The sequence below is a fragment of the Acipenser ruthenus genome, chromosome 7, assembly GCF_902713425.1.
Source record: "Acipenser ruthenus chromosome 7, fAciRut3.2 maternal haplotype, whole genome shotgun sequence".
In the NCBI taxonomy this organism is placed as follows: Eukaryota; Metazoa; Chordata; class Actinopteri; order Acipenseriformes; family Acipenseridae; genus Acipenser; species Acipenser ruthenus.
Window position 1 is genome coordinate 50,141,804 of NC_081195.1, and position 26,987 is coordinate 50,168,790.

At 37.2% G+C, this 26,987-nt stretch overlaps 1 protein-coding gene across 2 annotated transcripts in view; it reads left to right on the forward strand.

The window, feature by feature from the left end:
• LOC117414993 (cadherin-like and PC-esterase domain-containing protein 1) overlaps positions 1-26,987 on the forward strand; it is an 85,457-nt gene that overhangs the window by 13,007 nt on the left and 45,463 nt on the right. Inside the window, exons 3-15 of one of the 2 annotated variants that reach the window (XM_059027202.1) lie at positions 1,438-1,485; positions 2,225-2,322; positions 4,007-4,082; positions 6,786-6,870; positions 8,184-8,343; positions 9,443-9,585; positions 10,050-10,122; positions 12,299-12,466; positions 13,783-13,887; positions 17,996-18,162; positions 18,687-18,754; positions 20,217-20,403; positions 21,864-22,032. In XM_059027202.1, the coding sequence (XP_058883185.1) occupies positions 1,438-1,485; positions 2,225-2,322; positions 4,007-4,082; positions 6,786-6,870; positions 8,184-8,343; positions 9,443-9,585; positions 10,050-10,122; positions 12,299-12,466; positions 13,783-13,887; positions 17,996-18,162; positions 18,687-18,754; positions 20,217-20,403; positions 21,864-22,032 (1,547 nt within the window). The remainder of the gene's footprint in view (positions 1-1,437; positions 1,486-2,224; positions 2,323-4,006; positions 4,083-6,785; positions 6,871-8,183; positions 8,344-9,442; positions 9,586-10,049; positions 10,123-12,298; positions 12,467-13,782; positions 13,888-17,995; positions 18,163-18,686; positions 18,755-20,216; positions 20,404-21,863; positions 22,033-26,987) is intronic. The other variant, XM_034024893.3, reaches the window with a different exon arrangement.

Genomic DNA, 26,987 nt, shown 5'->3' on the forward strand with positions numbered 1-26,987 from the left:
TTTCTTGACTAAATAGAATGATTAGTGTAATTTCTGGAAAGTAATCATTCACCAGTTTTGTAGGTTGGTATTGTGTACAGCAGTTCTTTTCCTGAAAAGCTACATGTTAAAAGGATGGCCTGGTAAACACGATGTCGCCAGACTTACTAGTGGCAGTCATATAAAAGTTGCATCTGTTAAATGGAATGGATAAGTATACCTGTCAAAGACTGTCCAATTAGTTTTGTAACCATATATCTGAGGCCCCTAACGAGTTTATCACTGACATGTGAATAAAAAATGTCTGACAATGCATTTTGTTTTATATTGCCAGCAGTATGTCTTTGTAAGCCCCTTTCAAACTCCCCCTTTCAATTTGCCTTTGAAAGGTATATTATCATATACCCTCCCTGAGGGAAAAGAAATATTTAAAAGTGTGCAACACATGTCCTTGTTTCAAAGGTATTCCATTCCCAGTATAAACAAAGCCCCCCACTTTAAGTTGGATGTGAATAGCCACATCATTTACTGTTGCAGTTATAGCCACAGTCATTTACCAGAATTGCGTGTTGTTTGTGTGTATTATTATTATTTATTTCTTAGCAGACACCCTTATCCAGGGCAACTTACAATTGTTACAAGATATCACATTATTGTTACATACAATTACATTATTTTTTACACATTATTGTTACATACAATTACCCATTTATACAGCTGAGTTTTTATTGGAGTAATCTAGGTAAAGTACCTTGCTCAAGGGTACAGCAGCAGTGTCCCCCACCTGGGATTGAACCCACAACCCTCTGGTCAAGAGTCCAGAGCTCTAACCACTACTCCACACTGCTGCCCTATTCCACCATTATGTCAGGTGACTCCATACTGATCTTTGTTTTATATCTTGGCAGTGCTAAAATCTTACACAAAAGTGGTTAATCTCAGAACTTCATAAGCACTGACAGCACAATATTTCAACAATGTTGTGTGGTACTCTGTTCATTAATGTATAGTATTTCTGAGGATTTTACATTATTTACAAACTGCATAAACCCCTCAAAGCATGGATAATTGCATTATTTTGCATTTCCTAGAGCAGCTGATTTATGTGCGCTTTATGCTTGAGTAATACAGCTTATATTAATTGGCACCATTGGGCTGCTGTCTAGTTCACATTTACTTCAAGAGCAATGGAAATGTTTGCATTGCTAGCAATGAGATGGATCTCAGTTCACTTTACCCTGCTTTTCTAATATGCCTAATAAGCAAATAACACTCACTGGTGAACCTTACATTCATTACACAACTGCACAAGAAGCCCAATGTCTGGTTTCTGTTCCAAAGAAACTAAAGTGTTTCCTTTGGTGGCTCTAGCAGAATAGCAACCAGATGTTTCATACAATTGGCTCACTGCCTTTGAGTGTAAGACTTACGGGATGAATGTAATCTTTCTTTTTCCAGGACCAGTTTTTAAAATGAAGAAATACATTTGGTGGTCCACTATGAAAGGTGCTATATAAAAATAAAGATATTATTATTGAAAGATCAGCATTTAATATATGTATTATTATAATAAATCCCTGCAATTGTGTATCTTTCTCCAAAATATTCAGAATTATCTTACAGTTTCTGAGAAAAAAATATAGATTTCCATGATTCTTAAGCTATGGAGAAAGCAATAATTATGTTTAATTTAGTCTGTTTCATTTGTATCTATTCTTGCTGCTTACTGAAAGATAGGAATGTGGGCTGGTAAAATATTTATCTCCAGCTCTCTCCAAGTTACGGCCATTGCGAAGGCAGTTTTCCATGGTCATTTTAGGAGTTCTTAGACAAGAATGGTTAAAGCAAAGCAAAACATGTTGAATGCATTGTATAAGCACAGTAAACAGGAACATTTACATTTAATAGAACTTAGTGGGCATTTAGGCATTTCAGCCATTCGAACCTGGATGAGAGAGATAGCCCTCAAACACTCTATCATGAAGCAGTCTTTTTTACGAAGATACACACAGACTTTTATTGTTATGTTTGCTGTATTTATTTACATTTTGAAAAATTGTAACATATCCTTAAATATGATCTTATCTCAGAGAGGAACTGGCAATATGACTTAATGTTATAAATAGTTTATTATATGTTTTATAGAACTTTATTAAGACTCATAAGCATTTGTTTGAATAAAAAATGTGTCATGCTGTATGTTTTAAATGTATGCTGACTCATTTTCATTTCTTTCCTCCTATAGATAACGTTATTACCTGGGATATCCTGATTTGTTTACAAAGTTCTGAAACAAACTGTCCTAAAAGTGAAGACTTTGACAAACTAAAACCTCATCAGAAGGTAAGAAAATGTATTCTAGAGCATTGGCATACACTAATCTCCCACAAACATAAATTCAGAATTTCAAATGCAATTTTTTGTACGGCAATATGACGACTATAATATGCCTCACACAAAGGTCTTATTTTATCTTAATATAAAGCACATTTTAGCTTAACATGAAGCACAAAAATATATATTTTTAAAAGTATAATTGTATTTTTATTCTTGAAAATCCTGCAATAAATCACCTTGTCACCTCCCAGTCCCTCTGAATTCAAACAGCTGTTTTTATTACACTGCCTTACAGAACATAACAAACCCTTCAGTGACGGAGATGATGAGATATTTGAGCAGTTGAACAGTGGTTGGATTTAAGCCCCATGTCACATTATTCTTAGTGACTTGAATATTGAGACACATGAATTGTTTGTGACCATTAAGATAGCTTTCTGCATTTCATTAATGACACCTTTCCTTTATATTAATTTTGAAAGGTCTTTATATGCAGAAATGCCCAGTTTTATGTCTTGGTGGATTGCAAATTGAAAACTACAGTGACATTTTAAATGTTGAATCTGTTAAACATAGATTCACAGCCATACATAAAAGAATAAAGCTTGACACAAACAAAACATGCATGTCTGTAAAGGACAGAACACAATGCTAATTGACACAAGAAACCTTAAATAGAATTGTGCCTGTAGCATTGGATTAGCACTGCAAGAAGTTCTATGTCTCTGACAGTGACATCCTCTGACACTTTTTCTGACCTCCAGTCACAAAGCGTTAGTTTTTTAAGAATATGCAGAATTGACTGATTTAAAAAAAAAAAGGTTTTTATTATTTGTATTGAATACACAGATTATTTCTCAAGGTTGTTCCATGCTTTCAGGTAAACCAATTCTGCTGGTTCATGAGGTGATTGCTAACTGACTTCTAAACATGGACATTTTGTTTTATACCTGATTTGTTTTTTTTTTTCTTTTACTAGCAGCATTTAAACCCAAACGCCCAAAATACTTCAAAAATATGTTATAGGCACAAGACACACATAAGGAACACACAAATGTGCATTCTGTTTTGTTAAATATGTATGACATGAGAGCCATGGCATGCTAAATAGGGGCATTTTTTAATCAGGCCAACAGATGGCCTCAGAGTAAATTAAACAGTAAAACAGCCTCAGCCCCCTGGTGTTCAGTCACTATAAAAACATCAAAGACACACATGCTAGATGGAAGCATGTTTGAAGCATCAGTACTACAGACTGGGATAAACTGCTGGGCGAAATATGTGAAAACAAAGAGCAGCTCATGACAGAGACCAGCTGTAGGCAGGGCGTTTTATCTTTCTGTTTTGAAATAAAATTCCTGACTATAACAGTGTTGTGCAATGTTTCTAATGTATTAAAGCTGCAGTACAATATCTGAGAACAAAATGACACAAATCATAAGATATATATATATACGATCTATCACTAGATCTGTGCAGTATAAAGTTATTTATTCAGTACATTTTGATATTTTAATTTCTTTAGAAATGAAAATAGGAACATTTCGTACCATGTTGCCGTATTAAATAAAACCTCTGGAATAATAAGCAGTGCACAGTATGATGTTGACTAAAAGGATATTCTCTTCATAGCAGGGGTGTGATATATATTTCTTTACTTTTTCCCATTTGTGCTGCGTGTTTTCTCTAGGTAAACACCATTCCTTGGATTAAACAAACATTCTTTGGTAATGATGGAGTATGTCACCTTCTTGACAGATTGGCAGGTAATTATGAACACTTCAAATATTGTACTGTAAATAGATGGTTCATAAATGGTGTTACTTTCTTACTTACTTAATTTGGTAACTAAAGGCAAACCTGCTTAACAACTTTATACAAATGTGTGTTAAATGTCTGATGTCTTTTCATATTTGACCTCAGTTTCTATGTGTAATGATCAGTGTTGTGTGACACACTGCCGGTACGCATTCTGTCCCCTGTGGGTGAGATGAGATGAGGTTAAAAGCTCTAAAACCATGAATGCAGATGAGCTCTTTTTTGCATTGTGGTTAAGGCACTCACTTGCAGTGCATAAGGACGCCAGGTCGCGCCCAGCCTCCACCCTGTTTCATATGCCAAGTGTTTTTTCATGCTATTTTAAAGTTCAAAAGGTTACATTATGCTGTCACTCATTTATTTGATAAGTTTCTTTTCAAAAACCTTGTAGGAGAGACAGCAACAGGAAAGCAGCACCCAGTACAAGAAAGGTTTTAAAGAAGGCTAGATTGAGATGAGATTGAAACTGGGAAGGTATAACAACCCCCAAAGGAAGATTTGTAGTGTGATCTTGACTTTGACCTATGCAATATGGCTGTTTGGAAAACATCTAGACGGTTTGCACAAAAAGAGCTGAATACATTTCGTTCAAATTATATTGAGCGATCACCCTTCTTATAAATGTGTACCGATTAGATTTTGGAGCTAAAAGGGGACTAACCTTACAGTAGGTAATAAAATGAAAGTAATGTAGTCTTGTCCATGAATGCACTGTAAATTAAAGTGAACATTTTTTTCAGAGATTTTAAGCTAAAGGAAGTTGAGTTTTCCTGATCCTCACTTAATTCTCTGGGATTTCGTGCTTGTACTGTTCATTTTGGATCTTATCCCCCAAAAATGTTTATTTTCACCTTCAATCCTGAACCCTTGGCTGAAAATCCAGTATTACATCCTGCTCCACCCATGCAGAACCTCTATTGTTTCTGAGTTCAAGTTAGACCCAGTTTTATTCTTAGAAGAAAAAAAAAACTGTTCTGTTTCAAAGTTAGATATTTTTGTTTTAGTTATTATTTTAACAGAGATATTAATTTAAAGCCCATGTAACTTAATGATTTTTTCTACATTATATTTACCTATATGATGCCAGTTTTAACAGAAATGCCCATCTCGTCTAGTTTCACACAGCTCAATAATTCACCTCTTCCGCTGCCTAAGCTCTCCCTAGGCGAGCTGCAGGAACTCACTTGTTCTATACAGCTCAGTAATCACATCCCCAGGCACCTCCCTGTCATGCTCAGAGCACTGCACACTGCAAGGGGCACATGCCATACAGGCAGTGCACTCAGCGTCAATATTCAGATTGCTCCCACCACAGGGAAGTGCTTTACAGTGGCTAACTGACTGACAAATTCTAAAATGTAAACAACCAGACATGCCAAACAAACATCCCTATTGCTGTTTGTAGAAATACAAAAAGTTTGCTGACAGCCCAAAATGCCTTTAATTAATTTAAATATACATGATTTAGAGTTCACCTTTGTTTGATAATTCATTTACTGTACAATTTTTTACATTTATGGTGTTTTTTTTGTGTGTTTGATGCATACTTCCTGTGGTGGTATAATCACTTTATTAATTAAACTAGTGCCTTTAATAATCTGGTTTACACTTATAATATAATAATATATAATAATAATCTCTATTTTATAAAGCGCCTAAATGCACGTATCTCAAAGTGCTTTACAAATACAAAAAAACACAGAGAACCATATATACATTCAGCATATTAAGAGTATATGTAATATAAAAAGAAATTACACAAATCAAAAACGAAATCATGATAAAACTGCCTGAACAAAAAAGTGTGTCTTTAACTGTTTTTTTAAAAACATCAACGGTCTTAGCATCCCTGATAGATTGAGGAAGGTCGTTCCAAAGTTAAAAATCAATTAAAGTTAAAAATCAATCCTGCTTTCAACCGGCAACCAGTGCAGAGAAGCAAGAACAGGTATAATATGAGCACCCAGTTTAATGCCAGCAGGGGAGTTCTGAATATAGTGTAGCCTGCTGATAGCAGCCTTGGAGACACCTGCAAACAACGCGTTGCAATAAAGGAGCAGGGAAGAAACAAAGGCATGAACTAGCCTTTCTGCAGGATACCTTGGTGACACTGTGGATATGTGACTCAAAAGTAAGACTAGGGTGAAAGACCATACCAAGATTCCTAACTACAGAGCTAGATTTAACTTATGTTTTACAGAAAAAATAAAACTCTGGGAGAGCACTAGAAAGCTTTACAGTACAGTTTTAATTATACCATTCTTGTGGGTTCAAGAATAAAAAAAAAGACCGGCATGGTTTACCTAACATTTTATATGCTATGAAGGCCTAGAAGGAGATGCCAAAGCCTGCTCAATGTTAAATGATAATTTCAGTATACAAGAATCTGTAATGCAAATTGAAAGCGCTGTGAATGTCATTTATTATTACTATGGCATTCTGAATGCATAATAAACTACAATGACAGTCAGTGGGCAAAAGCAGTTTACTTTGGTACTGTATTGCTTCGAAGTAAATCTAGGGTATGATGCTTTATCTTAGTTGGTGTGCTGGCAATGAGGAACCTCATGTGTGATGTGGTGCATCCAGGAAAATGGGGGACCTCCATTTTTTGCGTGACAAATATTGATTTATTTAGCATTCTGTTTCAGAGCTACAGATTCCAGTTGCTTCCTCTGCTTGTGGGGATCACAGAGTTCAGCCAACGGATACCAGCCGGACTGCCAAGGCTGGGAGGTCAGTGTTTACTAATGGCAGCAGCCTTTATTTTAAGGATCAACAATGAAATCGCCTCAGGCGTGCTCGGCTAAGAGAAAAAGAAATCCTATTATATCTGTTTACTACCACCTCAGTGGATTCACTTGTTTATGTAATGTAAACAAACACCATCAAAAGCCTGTATTAGCCTTAGACTACCGTAAAAATGTAATATGTTCATTCCTGTACAACTCCCCGCTGGGAATGTTGTCAAAATGTTTCCATATTTGGATATATCATAAGACAGTTTGTAATGAACTCTGGGTCGAAGACAATTACAGTACATACTTTAATTCTACTTCCTTTAATGGTTTACCCTTAAAACTGCATATTAGATGTATGAGTGTGTCACACAGATTGTAATGTTTAGAGGCAAAAATCTCCTTATCATACAGCACTTTTTACCTACATGTCATATCATATAACAAAACACACTATATCTGTACATTGGCAACACATTTCTATTTTGTCATAACCGTATAACCTTTCAACCTCACCTCTCACAAAGGAGACAGTTGGAACAGAGTGAGACCCCTAGGAGCTCCTAAAACCTCCCCTTCACACACCAGACATTACCCCATGCCCAGGAGTATACTAAATCTCCCTACCAAGTACCATATCTTTGTTGTTTTGATATATTGCTGTAACTGCGATGCAGGGTTTGTACTGATGTGTTACGCAAGGTTCATGAAAGCAGCTTGATTCAGAAATCATATTTTCTGGCCCAATGAAACACAACATGTTTTCTGTTCCACCAATAAAGTTATTTCATACTAGCAGTGGATAATGAGGGAAAGTTAAGCTGTCCCCATTTCACCTCCCAGCCCATGGTATGCTCCCCCATATATATATATATATATATATATATATATATATATATATATATATATATATATATATATATATATATATATATGGTGTTATATATATATATCTTAATACCATTGTACTGAAATATACTAACTTGCTCTTGCTCATATAACTCACAGACAAAACCCAGCTATTTTGTAAGTAAGCTAGAATTTTGTATTTCTTTGTTACTGGGTAGAATGTCAGCTTCTGTTCCAAGTGGCTTTGTCATTAATTGGGGTACCGCTATTGCAAAGTGTGCACAAAGGTTACATCTGTTATCCTTTTATAAGGTATTTAATGGCAGTGCTTTCATGATTCTGTATTTAATTAAGAACTCAGTTCTGCTCCCTCCTGGCACTTCACATACTTGTCACCATTTCATATGTTTTGAATTTGTCACTGCAGCCATTCATAATTTGTTTTGTATCTCACCATCCCAGGTTCCAGACAAATGCTCCTCAGAGACCTATAATGGGACACGGTGTTTTTGCCATTGTCAAAGTGTATGTGCTTGTTACATCTGTAACACCTCTGACAGCGTTCTTTCATTCAACTGGACTGGTTAAGAGTGGCCTTGTTAAAAACAGCTATGCAACAAAGGTAAATTAGCCTCATTAGCCAAGTCCTAACAAAAAGCAGATGGCGAGTAATATTTAACATATTTTAATACTTACAGCGTGTTTACTGTACCAATAGAATCCTATTGATAGATAGATAGATAGATAGATAGATAGATAGATAGATAGATATGTTCATTATTGTATCATTCCGCTGTTACTGTGTTTTATCTGAAATAGTTTTACTCAAGGTTACTGCCCCAACAGAACACTTTTCAGAGGCCTGAAGGGATCATGAACACTGCAGTGTTTATACATTTTATAAACACATTTTTATGATTGGAAAAAAAAAATACAATCAGGGTTCTGTTGAAAAATATATTGCTGTGACACATACAATTGAGTGTGTATTATTGCCCTGCTAATGTGGTGCTGCGGTGCAACATTATCAACAGAGCAAAAGCTCAGTAAGCGTGTACCAAGTTTGTTATCATTGCTAATGCATTGATTTTTTTCCATATACAGTATACCCTTGCACTTAATTTAGAGTGTAAAACTGTTCTCAAGTTCTACAAATCAGGTGTGTTGACCTCACAGGGATCAATAAACTGGTAGCATTTGGATGTCTGCATTTATGAACAAAAACTTATGTCAGATTTTTTTTTTTTTTTTACTCATTCATTATGGAGGTTAAAAGCAAAACAAAATGCAATGATTAACAAAAATGCATTGCAAAACATAATGACCAGTGTAGTGTACTTCCATTATAGCAGTCAGATAAAATGTCCATGCCAGGAGTTTGGTAGGTTAAATAAAACTATGTAATAATAAACAAAATAACTGGAATCCCTGACTGAAAGTTAGCGATATCCCTGAGTGTCATTTCAAAACCGTTAACTGGAGAATTGCTTTCAAGTCCAAGTGGCTGAGGTCACAAAGCCCCCTTGTGGCCTTCTTGAATAGTGCAGTACAGCACCTTGTTAATGTAGTGTTATCAACCAATAATGTGATGAGAGTTAACATAATTTCCTTTATATTAAGAACGGTCTTTATTTTGGTGTGTTAATCTCTGAGACTAACTGATAGGTTTCAAGTGAAGTAACTTTATTTCTGAAACTAACAAGGTGTGAAATCTGTAACAGCTGGATATGTTTTTTGAGAAATACCTTGGAACAGAAGCCTCACTGCAGGCTTTGGAAAACGTGAAGGAGAACTTAGGCAAGCTGTTAATGGCAGCAGATTTATCGAGTGAAACGTCAACCATGGGACCAAAGACATTGAAGAGGTTAGTGCTGGGACTTTGTTAGCATCAATCTTATTTACATAGGCAATGACATCCTTAACCGTCAGGTTATTGGAAACTCAGTTGGCAGCACGACTGCCTATGGGTCATCAGGTCAAAGGTTAATACCCTGCCTTTGTAAGCATATTTCATCTACTGGCATTGATTGTCTATAGCTGACAGAGGTGCTGTCTTTCAAAGTTGTATGTGGTCTTAGAACTGCTGCTGTAAACTATTGTTGTCAACTGTCAAGGATATCCTCCTAGCTGATTAGTAGTGTACACTGGAAAAGTTCCAAGAGGTATTCAACTCAAAATTAAGCAACACATTCCTGGGTTGTACTGCCTGGTAATCAGTTTAGCATTTACACTTGAGTTAACAGAAGTGCATGACATATGAGGATTTAGATTGGAAATTGTGGATAATTATGTTTGTAATAATATATTGTTTTGTAACTTTCTTTCCAGATGTAGATTATGTTTTCAGCTGCTGATCTTTACCCTTGGGTTTAATTATTCCTTAGTCCCCACATTTCTTAAGGTAAGTCTTTATAACTTTGTACATGTTTAACTCTGCCTCTATGATTATTTAATTGCTCAAATATTGAATGTTTGCTGTAATGTAATATTCCGATTTGACTTTTTACTCAGACTTTTTCTTTCAATTAAAGTTACAACATATGACCACAAGGTGGCAGGAGTTCTATTTTAGAGCCCTAAACAAACTCTTTAGTCCGGAGTAGAGAGAAAAAAAGGCAAAGCAATTGTTATTTTACAACAAAATGCATTTTGGGTGTGCTAAATTAATTCCCATTAAAATTAAAGAAAATATTTTAATTGTGAGGGAAACTAAGCCATATTAATAATATTGTAACAGACATTGTTGTACAATAGATACAGATTCTGTCCTATTCCCTGTTGGTGAGATGAGATGAGGTTAAAAGCTCTAAAACCACCAATGCAGACACGCCTGCCCAGCCTCCGCCCTGTTACAGTATTTGCAATTTATTATTATTATTTATTGAACACTCCAAAAGAAGGACTCCACGATCTAGTGAGAGAAGGTCACTGGGAGGTGGAAAGATGTTCTCTCCATAAGTTGATCAGAGGAATGTTTATGTTTCCTACTGTCTCTGTTATTACAGTATATCACATTTTGCTTGTCTAAATAAAATACCCATGGTAACCCCTACCTCTCTCTTGTTGGGATCCAGGGAGAGGTCATTTAGGAGGGGCATGCTTGTTATCAAGGTGAACATTAGCTATCATTTTAAACAATCATACACACTTCTAAACAATAAATTACTGTACAACACAGAACCCTTACCAAATCTAATATCTAGCAGATGGATTATAATGTAAGCATTTGTAAGACATTTGACCGGATCCCTCCCTAACATTCCTGACATATTTTTGATTGGTTACAGTGCTGGTCATTGCTTTGTTCTTTTTTACAAGTTTGCTCTTTCTGTGCTTTTATTGACAGGATTATTTTAAACTGGATATCATGGATATGGAGCACATTTATTATGTTTTTGTGCCACATATGTCTTCAGTATTTTTAAATGTACACAGATCTGATTAAACCTAGATTATTAATGTAGGGCTCATATTATCTTATTTTTCTATCAGAAAAAAAGGTATTGCAGACTTTGCACTGCAGAAACATCTCAGTAAACCTAGCTTCATATGTTGAAACAACTGACATCTACATGCTTTATTATTAAGAATGTATTACAGGCTATTTTAAGGAATGTGAGAAAACCCTTTATTAATGTCTATAATAACTGTGGATATGGTATATTCTCTATAGAAGATTGATAGTGCCCAGATCTTTTACTGAGATATGTGTCAGTGATAGCCCACAGTGCAGTTCTTTATAGTTGACCATTCAGAATGCCAGTATTAAACTGGTCTGGGCTTAGAACTTTCATGACTTTTTTTTTTTAGTATTGTCAGCTGATAGATGTAAAAGATTTGAAAAAATAGATTACATTGGTAATTCAATTTTTTTAGTGTGTGGTCAAAGGCAATTGCATAAGCTAATATAAATATGATGCTAACAAAACCAGTAGTTTTGATCTGTATCACCAGACACTAAAGAGAGTGGAATATGCAGTCAATTAGTAATTATATTATTTATATTAACATTTACATATTTTAGAGCCCCCCCCCCCCCCCCCCCGACTCATTAATTCTATTGCACTCAGTTAATGCAGATACCATATCTAACCACAGCATTTTTATTTATTTATTTATTTATTGCAAAAATGTTGTAAGATCATATATATTTTTGGAAAACTGAAGGCTGCCTAAGCTGTTTTTTGTAATTGTATACAGTATTTGAGATTATCCATGAAACATTGGTACCATATATATAAAGCATGTTCAAATTGCTGCACTTATAAAGTCATTTACCTTTTTCCTATGGTGCCAGTCATTAAAAAATATATTTTGTAACAAAACAAATATCTATTAAAAAACAGTCATTTGCATTACCGTTTTAAGTGTATTTATTGAAACATTCTAGAACAACAAAAAAATATATATATATTACAAAATATCATTAGTTTCATTACCACTAGAGGGCATCATATCATCACCTACCCTCTAGCATAGATTGATGGGAAGATGTAGTGTGGAATGATAGAATTAGAAAGGTATTACAGGTATACCTTTAGACATGGTATTGTTACTTTAAAGCTTTATCTTTTCAGGTACAGGATGAATTGGACTTTGAAGATCTAGAAGACCCAGGTTTTGATGGTCAAATCACAAAAGAATGTATCCTTGAAGATACATTAAACTTTGTATTACCCAGCTACAGTGAAATTGACAGACTACATGAAGCCTTCCAAAAGAGGAGCACAGAATTAGGGGGGAAGGTAAAGGCTTTTTGATTACACATGTTACTACCTCTATCTGCTTTTCACACCCTCCCTGGTTTAGTATGTACAGAATGCTGTAGTGTCCATTCATGTTCACTTTTATAGAAAAATATCTTTCCACCACTCCAATGAACCAATGAAGAAAATGGCATTTCCCTTTTTTAAATGGTGTTTTTGTTACAATGATTACATTTACTGAAAATGCCTATGGAGCAACTCGGGCGGTGATGAGAAATACCCCCAACCAATGTGTTCTTTGTGTTGATTAGAATCACTTTGCGTATCATTTTCTGTTTCAGTCATCCACACCCTGTTGAATTTTAAATCTCAGATCTCTTAAGAGCTCTCAAACGTGTCTTCTCTCTTAGTACAGCCAGTAAACTTGATTATAACAATTAATCTGCCCACCTGCAACTCTCTGCTCCCACTGGAAGCAAGAAATACCAGATGTGTTCCCTTTTAAAAGCTGGCCACAGTAAAAGCAAAGACAACTGTAATAAAGCATAGTGATGACATGGTAGATCCCACAGATGTATGGTAAAGCATATCAATAAATAAAAACATGGCAAACCTCTACATCTTATAACCATGGGAAAACTACAAAATGAACCTGCAAATTTACCATGGTAATCTTTTCTAAGGGGTTGTACATAGTATGTTAATTATATGTACAATTTAATGGTCATTTTTTCATCCAGTTGGGGCAGTGTTACAGGGGGACAGGTTAATGGTTACACTCTGGTATACCAGTTTGTACTTATACAGAAGACATGTATTAGGATTCTTTAAGTTTTATAAAGTCTCCAAGATGTGATGATTAAAACAGAAAATGATATACAATCAAATACTTGCAGTTTAGTTGCTCCTTAAGGGGGTCATATAGAGTAGACTATCTTTTAATAATTGCCTTTAAACTTCTGTAAATGGCCTGAATTTAGTTTCTGAATCCAGTTTAGAGACATTTGATATCCAGTCTAATACTGGCATATGAAGAATGTGGGCACACACATCCAAGTAGTTTGAAGTATTCTATAGTGTGCTGTGAAGCATCACTGACAGTGCTGTAACTCTAGTAGAAGTCTGGGTTCTTCAATCACCTTGTTGAAATGTACAACATGCAAGCTTTCCCAAAGTCATTCAGCTCTAGCCATTGCTTTTGTGTGAGGAAACAGCGCAATGAAATAAAATGATGTCTTGGAGAGCTGTTGTGCATGATATCAAAAAGCAAATGTGTCTTTTAAAACGAAATTCACATTGGATTTTTAAAATGCCTTTAATTCTTTTTTTTTCTTTTTTTTTTTTTTTTTTTAAAGGATGATGGATGCATCCAAATTCAAGGCCTGTGTCTTACTTCTGAGGACTTTGAGTTAATTATTCAGTATTTAAGGAAACTGAAAACCCCAGGAGCTTTTGAATTGGTATATGGTTTTTTTTTTTCATTTTTCTTTATAATAATTGCACGTTCATAATAATGTACTTCATATGCTACATAGCAGATACTGCATGGTTCAGTATGTGATAGCAACTTTTATCACACAAGTGTAAATGACCTACTAGTAATAATACCACACAAGTGGTAATAAACTGTAAGTTAAATACGAGACATTTTGTATATATTAGTTATAAGTGTGGTCATTCAGGTCAATTCAAATTGTGAACCGTTTAAACAAAACACAGAACAGTTTAAGATAGTCATCCTTACAAATGTACAAACTACATATACAATAGTTTAGACATATGGACATAGAAAACATAAATATGTTCATTATATCAGAAAAAAAAACAAATATCACAGCAATTATAGTTACACTTACATTAACTGGTTGCATTTTAGCACTGTTGTTTTTATTAATGTATTACCAATAAGTAAGTTATTTTCAAAAGGAACAATCCTTTAAGGTTGTCAGGGGTTTCTCCGTGCTCTTCTTTGTGTTAGATGTGTGTCAATTACAGCTGGCTGTAGGATAAAAATGCTGTTTATTATACATTATGTTTAGTACAATATTTCATATTGAATTTCAACATCTGCGTTTTTTATATCTGTGTTTTAACCATTCTTTATACAGACATGCTCAAATTTGTTGGTACCCCTCCACAAAAAATGAAGAATGCACAATTTTCTCTGAAATAACTTGAAACTAACAAAAGTAATTGGCATCCACCATTGTTTATTCCATATTTAATAGAAATCAGACTTTGCTTTTGATTTTTTATTCAACATAATATTGTAAATAAGAAAACAAATGAAAATGGCATGGACAAAAATGATGGGACCGCTAACCTAATATTTTGTTGTACAACCTTTAGAGGCAATCACTGCAATCAAACGTTTTCTGTAGCTCTCAATGAGACTTCTGCACCTGTTAACAGGTAGTATGACCCACTCTTCCTGAGCAAACTGCTCCATCTGTCTCAGGTTTGATGGGTGCCTTCTCCAGACTGCAAGTTTCAGCTCTTTCCATAGATGTTCGATAGGATTCAGATCAGGACTCATAGAAGGCCACTTCAGAATAGTCCAATGTTTTGTTCTTATCCATTCTTGGGTGCTTTTAGCTGTGTGTTTTGGGTCATTATCCTGTTGGAGGACCCATGACCTGCAACTGGGACAGAGCTTTCTGACACTGGGCAGTACGTTTCGCTCCAGAATGCCTTGATAGTCTTGAGATTTCATTGTGCCCTGCACAGATTCAAGGCACCCTGTGCCAGGCGCAGCAAAGCAGCCCCAAAACATAACCGAGCCTCCTCCATGTTTCACTGTAGGTATGGTGTTCTTTTCTTTGAAAGCTTTATTTTTTCGTCTGTGAACATAGAGCTGATGTGACTTGCCAAAAAGCTCCAGTTTTGACTCATCTGTCCAAAGGACATTCTCCCAGAAGGATTGTGGCTTGTCAATATGCATTTTAGCAAATTCCAGTCTGGCTTTTTTATGTTTTTCTGTCAAAAGTGGAGTCCTCCTGGGTCTTTTTCCATGGAGCCCACTTTCGCTCAAAAAGCGACGGATGGTGCAATCAGAAACTGACGTACATTCACCTTGGAGTTCAGCTTGTATCTCTTTGGCAGTTATCCTTGGTTCTTTTTCTACCATTCACACTATCCTTCTGTTCAATCTGGGGTCGATTTTCCTTTTGTGGCCGCGCCCAGGGAGGTTGGCTACAGTTCCATGGACCTTAAACTTCTTAATAATATTTGCAACTGTTATCATAGGAACATCAAGCTGTTTGGTGATGGTCTTGTAGCCTTTACCTTTACCATGCTTGTCTATTTTTGTCTTTCTGATCTCCTCAGACAACTCTCTCCTTTGCTTTCTCTGGTCCATGTTCAGTGTGGTGCACACAATGATACCAAACAGCACAGTGACTACTTTTCTCCATTTAAATAGGCTGAATGACTGATTACAAGTTTGGAGACATGTGTTTTACTAATTAAAGAAACTAATTAGTTTGAAATATCACTATAATCCAATTATTTATTATATTTTCTAAGGGGTACCAACAAATGTGTCTAGGCCATTTTAGAATATCTTTGTAGAATAAGCAATAATTCATCTCTTTTCACAGCTTCTTTGCTTTATTCTATGACATACCAAAGGCATGCAAGTATACATGATAAAATAGCTTTTAATTTCATCACTTTTCAGGAGGAATGAAGCATTATTTCAATGAGCTGTAAGGGTACCAACAAATTTGAGCATGTCTGTATATAGGAGTTCCTTAGCCTTTATGAAAAGAATGTTACACTATATTTTACTACTGGTTTTATGTAACAGTTTAGAATTTGTGCATATCGAATGTAGAATGTGGAGATATAAAGTATCCACTTTGTAATGCTGCTGTGAAAAATGAAACTTGGTAGGTTACCACAGTATTATCATGAGTGTATTGACAGTACTACTGCCTATTGGATTGATTGCCCAATATGTCACCATTTGTCTTAAAGAGGGGTTCTTAATGCAGCATTTTCACTGGAACACACAACTCCTTTTCATGCATGGTATCTTTCCAATCGGTAAAAATGTTTCCACAGCAGTGCTGTAAAGTGGCCAACTGACTTCATAATCACCTAGTAAAAGCAGTGCAGGGCAAGCCATGTAAATGCGGTTCCCTGCTTGTGGCAAGTTGACAATCCTGGCTGACAACCAACATGGAGCTCTGCTTTAGTCTTTACACTCCTGCAGGGTTAGGTAGGAACATCCGATGAGGCTAGGACCCCGTTAACACTACTGGCTGGCTTGCCTTAACTTGTTATTATTATTATTATTATTTATTTCTTAGCAGACGCCCTTATCCAGGGCAACTTACAATCGCAAGCAAATACAAATACATTCAAGTGTTACAATATAAGTCATACAATAAGAACAAGAAATACAATAATTCTCAAGTGTGACAAACCACAATTCAATAATACAGCAGATAATAGTGAAAGTTACATCCGGATATGATTAAATAGTGATAGTTACATCAGGATATGATTAAGTACAAAATACTACAGATTAAACACTTGGCAGATTACAATATTCTGAGGTACAGGATTAAATGCAGTAAAATAGGGGGCAGATAAGAGCAAAATAAAGCATATTTAAATGAAGGGTGATAGTGTCCCAGGATACAACAGAGGAGTTCTACAGGTGCTGTTTGAAGAGGTGAGTCTTAAGGAGGCGCCGGAATGTGGTCAGGGACTGGGCAGTCCTGACATCTGTAGGAAGGTCGTTCCACCACTGCGGAGCAAGGGTGGAGAAGGAGCGGGCTCGGGAGGCAGAGGAGCGTAGCGGAGGTAGAGCTAGTCTTCTAGTGCAGGCGGAGCGGAGAGGTCGAGTGGGGGTGTAGGGAGAGATGAGGGTCTGGAGGTAGCTGGGTGCAGTCTGGTCAAGGCATCTGTAGGCTAGTACAAGAGTCTTGAACTGGATGCGAGCGGTGATCGGGAGCCAGTGGAGCGAGCGGAGTAGTGGAGTAGCGTGGGCGAAGCGAGGTAGAGAGGTAGAACTTGTTACTGGTCAGCCACCTCTTCCCAGGCTCGGTATCTTGGTAACATCCAGTGGTTAGGTTTGGCAGGTGATAAGAGATCATTGACTTTACAGAGGGGCACGGAAGTACTGATCTGTAAGGGGGTTGCATCGATGATGCAATATTCAAATTGGGCATTTTAAATTGGGAAGAAAAAAACAGGGGTAAATGTTTTGTTCTCAAGATGTATTTAAGGCTGCTGGTGGCATACATAGCTTACTTTAAAACATTAACTAACAAATGCATTGGTGCAGAATGCATAACACTGAAATACCCATACCGGTATTTTAAATGGAGTCCCATGCATTCAGTGGTAGCCAGTTTTCAGACTATTTTGAGAATATTGCATTGGTCTCAGTGCTACGGGATATCTAATCCCCTAAAAGTGTTTACTGACAAAACAAGGTACTAGGTTGCAGTAAGTGAGACATGAAAAGGGTATAAAGTATCTGCAGATGGATTAAGAGAAACTGAAAGGGATAAAGAAGAAAACCTGTAGAACTAATTATGGGTGTCCGGTTTACAGCTTTATCCATCTGCTTCTCCCAAACTCCAAAGACTGCTGAAGGATATTTCCAAGAGATTTCACCAAAAAGGAGAAACGTCTGTCATTCAAACGAATTTCTTCCTCACAGAGTTACTACAAACACTCTACCCAGTCAACTTGCAAAGCAGTATTATAAACTCTATATGGTAAGACATCCTTAATTGCTTTAAGATACCAGGAATGTGGATTCAGTTAACTTTACTCCAAACAGCTTATGATTACATATGTAATGCATATAAGGTATTCAGTGCTGTGGAAATTGCTGATGTTGGTTTCTTGATTGGAGCTTTAGTTTTGGAGCCTCCTAATCCCTCGTCTGTCTGTCTGTGTGTATTTTTTTTCCTACACACTCTATCTTCTTGATCGATAGAGGCAGTCAATACCCTGAGTTAAACTCTTACCCAAATAGTTTAGCTTTTGAGTATCACAGACATTTTGCGGGAGTTAATTAAGAGTTTATTATTGTTCCATAACCGCCTTATTGGTTCTGTGTAGTTCAGTGTCCAACACTTACAGTGTATGTAGCTTTAAAATTGAAAGAACTATGGTTTATTATGTTATCTCCAAATTGTTCTATTTATTGTGTCATATGGCTTCATTTTTAAATAATGAACAATTACAATAGCTGCTTAATGGGATTATTGCTGATCTTAGTCTTTCATTTTTTCAGGACCACAGACCCTGATAATCTCAGAAAAGTGCCATTTGGTGTTTTTGAAAAGACCAAACAACAACTTGGTAAGAAACAGGCAATTGCTTTCTATTTTCAGTGGGGTGTCTTAGTTCAAATACAGTGTATCGGGCCGTGCTTCTCTGACCCTTGCTGGGGCCACATCATTTTCAATAATCAAGATTCCACCAGAGGCGTACCACTGGGGGGGGGGATAACCAAGACTGTAATATGCATTTTTGGGTGCGGTTAGGCCAGTAATAGCATAGTTAGAAACAGCTGACAAACTAAAGACAAGCCCAAAAAACTGTCAAAGCTGGGCTGTCCCAAAACATGTGTGCACTTATGCCCACTACTCCCTGGAAGAGTATGGGTCTGGTATTAATTTGATGGTGCAGTGACTTTATAACACACCCAAAGGGCTCCCACCAGTCCCAGATTAGCAGACCTGCAATCCCACTTGCTAGATATTACACTTTTGGGCCCAAAATGCACATTTGATACTTGTATTACTCTACACCAGAACGGCATTGATTTTAAATGAGAGTACCAAGTGCTGCCACCTGTTATCATACCCTTGGTTGCTAATCCTTCTAGAACGCACTCCAAAATAACATTGTTTTATTTTATAACATAAACAGCATTTACTCTTTGTTTTGCATGTGAATTCCAACACACAGATTTCCTGTATGGTAAGATGAATTCCTAAACTTTCCTTGAATAACAAAAGGGGGGTGCCTTGGAAAAACTTGATAACCCACAATTTATATTTTCATAATATAATGAAAACTGAAATAAATATTGGTTAAGGTTTTTTTTTTTACCACATCATTTTTTCATTTTGCAGAACATTGTTTTTGACGGTAATACTGTATTAAGCGAAATTAGTTGAATCTGAAACATTGTGGGATATCCAGTTCTTCCAGGAAACCCCTCTGTAACCCATTATTACTTCTCATCAAGCCTCATTTCAGCAGGAATCTTTGTTTGCTTTCATTAAACCCACATAAAAGGGTAATAATAATGAGAACAATAGGTTTGAATGTTTAGATGTTTATTATGTACTGTGATAAATTAAATAAAGTGCATTACTAGCAGCAAATGTGATGAGCAACCAGATGTCAGATGATTTTTTTTTTTTAACAGCATTATATAGAAACTGTTAACTAAAGAACGGGAAATGCCATGAATGTCTGTACATTCCAGATCCAGCTAGTCTTTGCCTCTGCGTTGATTTCCTGTCGAGCTGTGGAGGCTTCCTTGTAAAAGCTGAATTATAATGATCAATGGTTTTTCACATTCAGAAAACAAAAAGAACAAACCTCCCAGCGCAAAATCACCACATGAATGAATATGTGCGAGTTCTACTTGGCTGGGAGGAGACACAGATGTATAGGTCCTTATTTCTGAACCCTAATGAGGATTTCTCTTTTTACACTGAACAATTAGCAGGTGGGGCAATGTGCCAATATGCATTGCATGTGTTTCTTTGGATGGTTATTCACTTTTTTGTTCTGCTGTGGTCCACAGAGAAGTGTACGCTCCCCCACATCAGACAGATCTACACCTACCCCCCACTGGAGCTAACACCCCGGTTTAGTCCCAAGATTAAAGATTACTACTCCGAAGTGCCTTTCGATGTGGTGACAGTGAAGATAAGAGCAGAGCCTGTTGACTGTCGCTGCCAGGTGCACCTGGAAGATAGAAAGGGACCCAGGTAGACCAGACCTTCTTCACATGATCCCAAATACTCAACACACAACACGTACACACAAGCTAGCTTTCCCATGCCGGCTCCCTACAGAATTCACCAGCCAGATGACATAATATTTTTTTTTAAAACTCTGTAAATGCAAAGTGTGAAGGGAGGGCTAAGGTGCTCAACAGTAATTTCCCTGCTACCTACAACTTGTTTCCATAAACATCCCACATATAGACTTGGCAATTTACTACTTAATCCAGCTGTCCTATGTGTCAATGCTTACTAGAATATTACTACTACGAGTATTAATGCTAAGAATGCTATTCATCAAGAGTAAATAAAGCCTCTATCATACATCTACTGCCCATGTAATTCATTCAATTAAATCACTGTCCCATTTAAGTGCCATGTTAGACTTACACAGGTGTTTCAGAGGTTTATTAATTCACTGAAAATGGACACACCAGACGTTCAAGCTCCATTTCAATCTGTCCATATACTGTAAAGGTCCTATTGTAGTACAAAAGGACACAGCACCTTAATCAATGAAGCTGCTGCTGACATACTGCATGATACTTTATTTTTAAACACTGCAATTTAAAATAAACATGAAAGGCTATTTCTAAATGTTTTACAAGTTTTTCATATTGGCTCTTCAATTCTTGGTTGTGTTGTTTTGTTCACCACAGTAAAGTTTGAAACTGTGTGCAATATCAGAGGGAATGGGTTCCTTAAGTAAACCTTGTCAACAGATGATGGATTTGGGACCCCGGTTTTTGTTTCTGTCAAAACACACATAGAAAATTTCAACAATTGCTGGTTATTGTAAAACAATTCTTCAGTTCTATTCATCCTGCCAAAACCCTTTTCAGTTACCCAGCTGGAGAAAAAGATAATATTTACATGAAATGATGTACGACACAATTAAACTTTCTACCTATTTAGTTATTGAAGCGTGAACCAAAGAAAATGCTTGATTAATAGAGAATGCTGCCTATGAGCTATTGTACTAATTTGGCTTCAGAATCCAGTCATCCAAGTTCCAGGACTGCAACACATGCAAGGTTTAGCTAAGAAATTTTCAGCTGGGAATCAACTACAGTAGCATTAAAAGACTAAGAAATAATTCCAATTTACTACATAATATGATACATGTCTTAGATGTATTATGGGTAGTGCTTTTTTATGTTCTGTTAAAGTAGGTTTTCACTATATGAACCAACATATTTCATACAAATGTATTCGTTTTATATGAAATAAAACATAAACTGATAATATAGTCATCATATTTGAAACCTTGAAGCTGTAATCATATTGCCGTCTGTAGTTATGATGCAGTTTATTATGAATAAGTGAGGAGTGTATCATTTTTAATGTTTGGTTTATAAAAAAAAAACTTAGTTATCTATGGAACTTGTTTTCAATAATCAAATAGATTTAAATAAAAATAATAATTGGGGTTATGCTTTCCACAGAACGGCTAATTACCCAGTTGGCCTTGGCAGCAGCAGAATCAACATCTTGGTGGTTAACGAATCTCAGCCAGAGCCTGTTGTCATGACAATCTATACCCTCAACATTTACAGAGAAAACAGGCCCAGTCTGCCCATATTTGATGAATATATGATGTGCGGATTTCTACAGGTATTTTCAATTTTATGTGTCCAATTTACAACAAATGTGGAAGTTTTTATATGAACAGTTTTTCTTTGTTTCTTCAGTACATAAACATTTTTTTACTGTATATTTTACAATTTTTTCATGGCTTAAAAAATATGGTGTCTAATCTAGGTTTTTGAAATATCAGTGAAAGAAGTACAAGAAAATGTTTGCAGTATTTTGGTGTATTATCTATAGGGATTATTGTCAGTAAAATGTCCTGTGTTTTGTATCCAATGCTACGTTGGCTTAAAAAATCAGTTCCAGGACCTGGTCTTGTAACACCAGATCTCATCCTGTTTCAGTTATTTACTGTAGGTTTACAAGACTGGTGTAAGGCTGTGTTTTACAATCTCACAAATGTTAGTACTTAAACAAAAATGCTTTCTTGGTCTCTTTGATTTTCATTTAGCAGCTTTTTTATACTGCCAGTAGTAATTTAGGGGATTTTTTTATGTAGTGTTTTTGACAAGTCTAATTTCTTGATCCCTTCAGTATACAGAAACGCAAATGTTTGAAAAGGGTCGGTATATTTCTTTTTGACAGTTCTGTAATATCTATATTTAAACTCTAGCATCAATGTGAGGATTTTGCAGTGGACAGAGTACCCACGCAGCCAAATCTTTTCTGCCTGAACTCAAATATAATGTATTTCACCACATAGGAAAATCTTAGTTGGAGAGAGTCAGGTATTAGGATCTTGGTGTTAAATCACACAGGGAAAACCAGGCTGTGTACTGCTGGAAAGAGCTCTGAAGTGTGCGGGTAGTCAGTGATGTCCAAGGCCTTTGAAGTTTGTTTACATCTCTTGTATGACATTAAGTTTGGTTGCAAGATGGTTGGTTGCCATTGGTTTCTGGAAGAGCCGGTATGGGTTTTGGACATGAGGCAGTTTTGGTAATTTATTGTGGTCCCAAAGTACATGGTACTATATTGAACACTTAAAGTTAATGTCATATGTTGCATACTAGTTTGATAAGTCTGTAGCTGTGCTTTTATTATTAATATATATGTTATGGACAGATGCCAAAATCGGGCAGTTCGTGAAGAGCCCAGCTGCGGCAGGCAGATGCCGAATTTGCATCGAATTTTATGTCATTTCGGCATCTGCCCGGGCAGTTCGTCAGCTGCCCACAGCCATCTGGGCTGATGGTGAAGAAAGATTTTTAACTAATTGCATCTGTTCCTTTTGCATCTTTTACTGTACCACTATGTGCTAAAATTAATGTACTTGAGGGTTTTTATGGCTAATATTGTCCAATATTCATGCTAAAAATATGGTTGGATAAAACTTTGAATACCCCCTACAGCTGAATTCTACTTAGTATGTAGTATGCTTTGTTTCTCTGCTTTCTTAGTGTGAGTAGCACTTGTATCAAGATCCTGCCTTTTTAGGGCAGTAAAATATACAGGTAGTGGACAAAAAAATGGAAACACCTATGTAAAGTCACTTAATAGGGCGTTGGGCCACTATGGTATCTCGCTCTGTGGAGTTCTCGGTGGACCGTTTTTGATGAAACCGGCTGCTCGCGCCCCAGGTTGAAATTTGCAGTCAATTGATCTGCAGTTGCTCGCCTGTTTTGCCTTGCAATTCGAATTAATTCACAGATATCACGATCCTGGAGTATGCGCTTCCACCCACTGTTGCCCTTTGCTGATGATGTCTTTCCCTCGGAGTTCCATGCCAGCATCACCTTAGACACCGTTGCTCGTGAAACATCAGCAAGTTGAGCTGTCTTGATCACTGAAGCTCCTGCCAAACGTGCCCCAACAATCACCCCTCTTTCAAAGTCACTGAGGTCTCCTCTTGCAGCCATGCTAGCCATAATTATAGGCAATTTTATCAATACTAACTCTTGTAATATACAACTGTCTTTATATCATATATATCACTTACATACTTTGTTAACAATTTGCCACAATATACATCGCATGCAATAATATTACCAAGCTACTAACTCTGCATACCCACTGTTATATATCTGTTGTTTTAATACTTTAATGTATTTTTTTTATAAATCATTCTGATGAGAATTTCAAACAGAAATGTGCATTATTTTATACATTTTATAATTGCTTCCCATCAAACCATAAATAGGGGTTAATTTTCCAAAATCCCAGAATTGCAACAGAAAGAACACACTCATAGTTTGAAACAGAATCCCAAATATGAAACAGAAAATCTGGTTGTTATGAAAAATGTAATGTGTTTTTGGTCATTACACAAAGGGTACTAGAAAGCTGTATGTTCCATTGAAGTCTTTAGAAGTGTTTATCAAACACGTGTTTTACAGTTGCACATGTCTAAGTGAGTTTTATTATTAGTACTGATGTTCTGAAACCAACAAATGAGATGTTTGTGCGCACAAATGAGATCCACGCCCAATGTTCCTGCTGCAACATGCACGATTCTGAGTTCTGATCAACCGTACCCTCTTCTTTAAAAATACAGCAGTTTTCATTCTCCTGTCTGAAGGAATGCAGCAGAAGGAAGGTGCAGGGAATGGGAAGTGACCTGCAACTTTCACGCCTGTTCTGGCTCAAAGCGGCCACCTGTTTCAGTAGGAGCAAGATAAACACAGCCTGAAAGGAAACATGCTTCTCTGGACGCTTGACTAGGCACAACTGTTGACTTCCATGAGAGGACAAGCTCATTGACAGTGATGTGGCCTTCCCTCACAGTGGGCTCACTTTAGATTCTAATCCAGGGAATTTCTTTCCAACTATGGAACATGGCAGGTTACAATCCTGTTCTAAACAAAAAGAATACACTCCTAAACCACAATCCTCCATGCACGAAAATGTGCTCCTTTCCTCCGGGAATAGTGGTGAGTGCTGGTGCTGTGCTGTGCTGTGCTGTGAGGGACGTGCTTCGGGTTTGGTGCTGGCTCCATGGCTGCAGCTCCTGACTCTTACTCCTCCTCTACAAAACATAACAAAACACAAGCTCTGGCTGTATTAAGCTTTCAGCGCAAGGGCGAGTACTGACGTAGCTGCTTCCCCTTTGTACCCCAAAACTCCTCGCTGCAATCAACCCATCGACATGGTTTCTTCTGTGGAGAGCCGCCCCGCAGCTGATTGCAATGGAGTCGCCGTTGGCAGCATTTCCGCTGCAAGTGGTGCCGCGGGAGGAGGGATTGCCCAGGCTGGGCATTACCACCGGCAGCATTTTCACAACTAGTGGTACAGCAGGAGGAGGAACTCGCCCCGCTGTCATCATTTCTGCTGACAGCATTGCCAGTAGCAGCTTTTTCACTGCCAGTATTGCCCCAGTTGGAGAAACCAGCCTGTAAGCTATCAACATTGGTGCTGACAGCATTGCCACTGCTGGCATTGCCACTGACAACATTGCCGCCAGTGGGCCCCTGGAAGCCTCTGTTTTTGGCCCCAGACTGAGCTAGACTTTTGGGCTTTTAAGGGGTGAGGTGGCCTTTGAGTGCTTTTAAGGGGTGAGGTGGCCATGTGTGCCCCGCCCCTGTGTGTATTTTATGTTTATATGTTGCGTGTGGTGTATTAATGTTGGTGTATATGTATTGGTGCACGGGATATAAAATGTATATTTGTATTTAGATACAAGGATGGCACAATCACTTCACGTGCAGAGTAAAAGGAAGCACAGGAAGTGCACAAAGTAGATTCCAATTGAATGATTGATTAGTAATCCAATCTCGGTACAGCTGCATAAAAGGGTGAATGTTTCACTCACTCGGGTTTGGGTGCTCAGGGAGATAGAATGGGAGAGAGAGAAGTAAAATAACGATTGCTGTCCTGCTGGAGGGCCAGCACGATACTTGTTGTGTGTTTAGTGTTCGTCCCCTGGTTGTTAGTGTCTGTCTGTTTTGGCCAAAGTGACGTTTTGTTTTGTCTACAGTGTTTTTCGTTTGTTCAAACCTTTTATTTTGTTATTATTATTATTTGTTTATTTAGCAGACGCCTTTATCCAAGGCGACTTACAGAGACTAGTGTGTGTGAACTATGTATCAGCTGCAGAGTCACTTACAACAACATCTCACCCGAAAGACGGAGCACAAGGAAGTGACTTGCTCAGGGTCACACAATGAGTTAGTGGCTGAGGTGGGATTTGAACCGGGGACCTCCTGGTTACAAGCCCTTTTCTTTAACCACTGGACCACACACCATCCTTATTGTTCACGAGTTGTTTATTTAATAAAAGTGCCGCAGTGCATTCGTTCCCAATCTGCTGTGGATTTCCCTTCCTTTCACTCACCATATCACCTCGCAGTGCTGTGTTTCTTCCGGGTCACTGCACAGTCCAGCTTGCCACAGGTATACATGAGTAGTAGTATTCTATATAGTACAGTATGTTATTTTTGATAATGTAGTATACAAGAGGAGATCATTATATGAGGAATGTTAGCCAAGGCAGCACAGTCATACATGTTATACTCAGGGTGGGTGTTATACACACAGTACATGTTATATTCCCCAAATTTCTGTTGTAGTCGGAAGATATGTGCTGCAAAAGGAGCCTTTAAGTATTGTCATTGTTGTGGGAAGATCAGATGGAAATACCACAGACAGAAAAAAATGTGTGTCTCAAACTTTAAATCAGCGCAGCTGTTGAGTAATGCACTTGAGTTTATGGAGACCTAATTGGCACACCTGGATGCTCTAGTAACAGGCAATAAGATGCAAAGCCTTAACCAAAGGAGAGATCACAAACTTCAATGAAGCCTGGCTCCTAAAAAGAGCAGGAGAATGTATACCTGCTGTTAGTATAGGACTTCAATGTCCAGTGCTGTCAACTTTACATATTACTCATGGGCAAAACATATTGTTCTTACAAACAAGCTGGAGTAAATTATAGTTTTTCTTTATACAGTAAACAGAAAACAGCTCTATGATATGTGGAAAGAAATCTGATCTCCAGGCTCTTATTTGTCCTTCGCTGTGTAACCACAATACCAATATGCCTCATG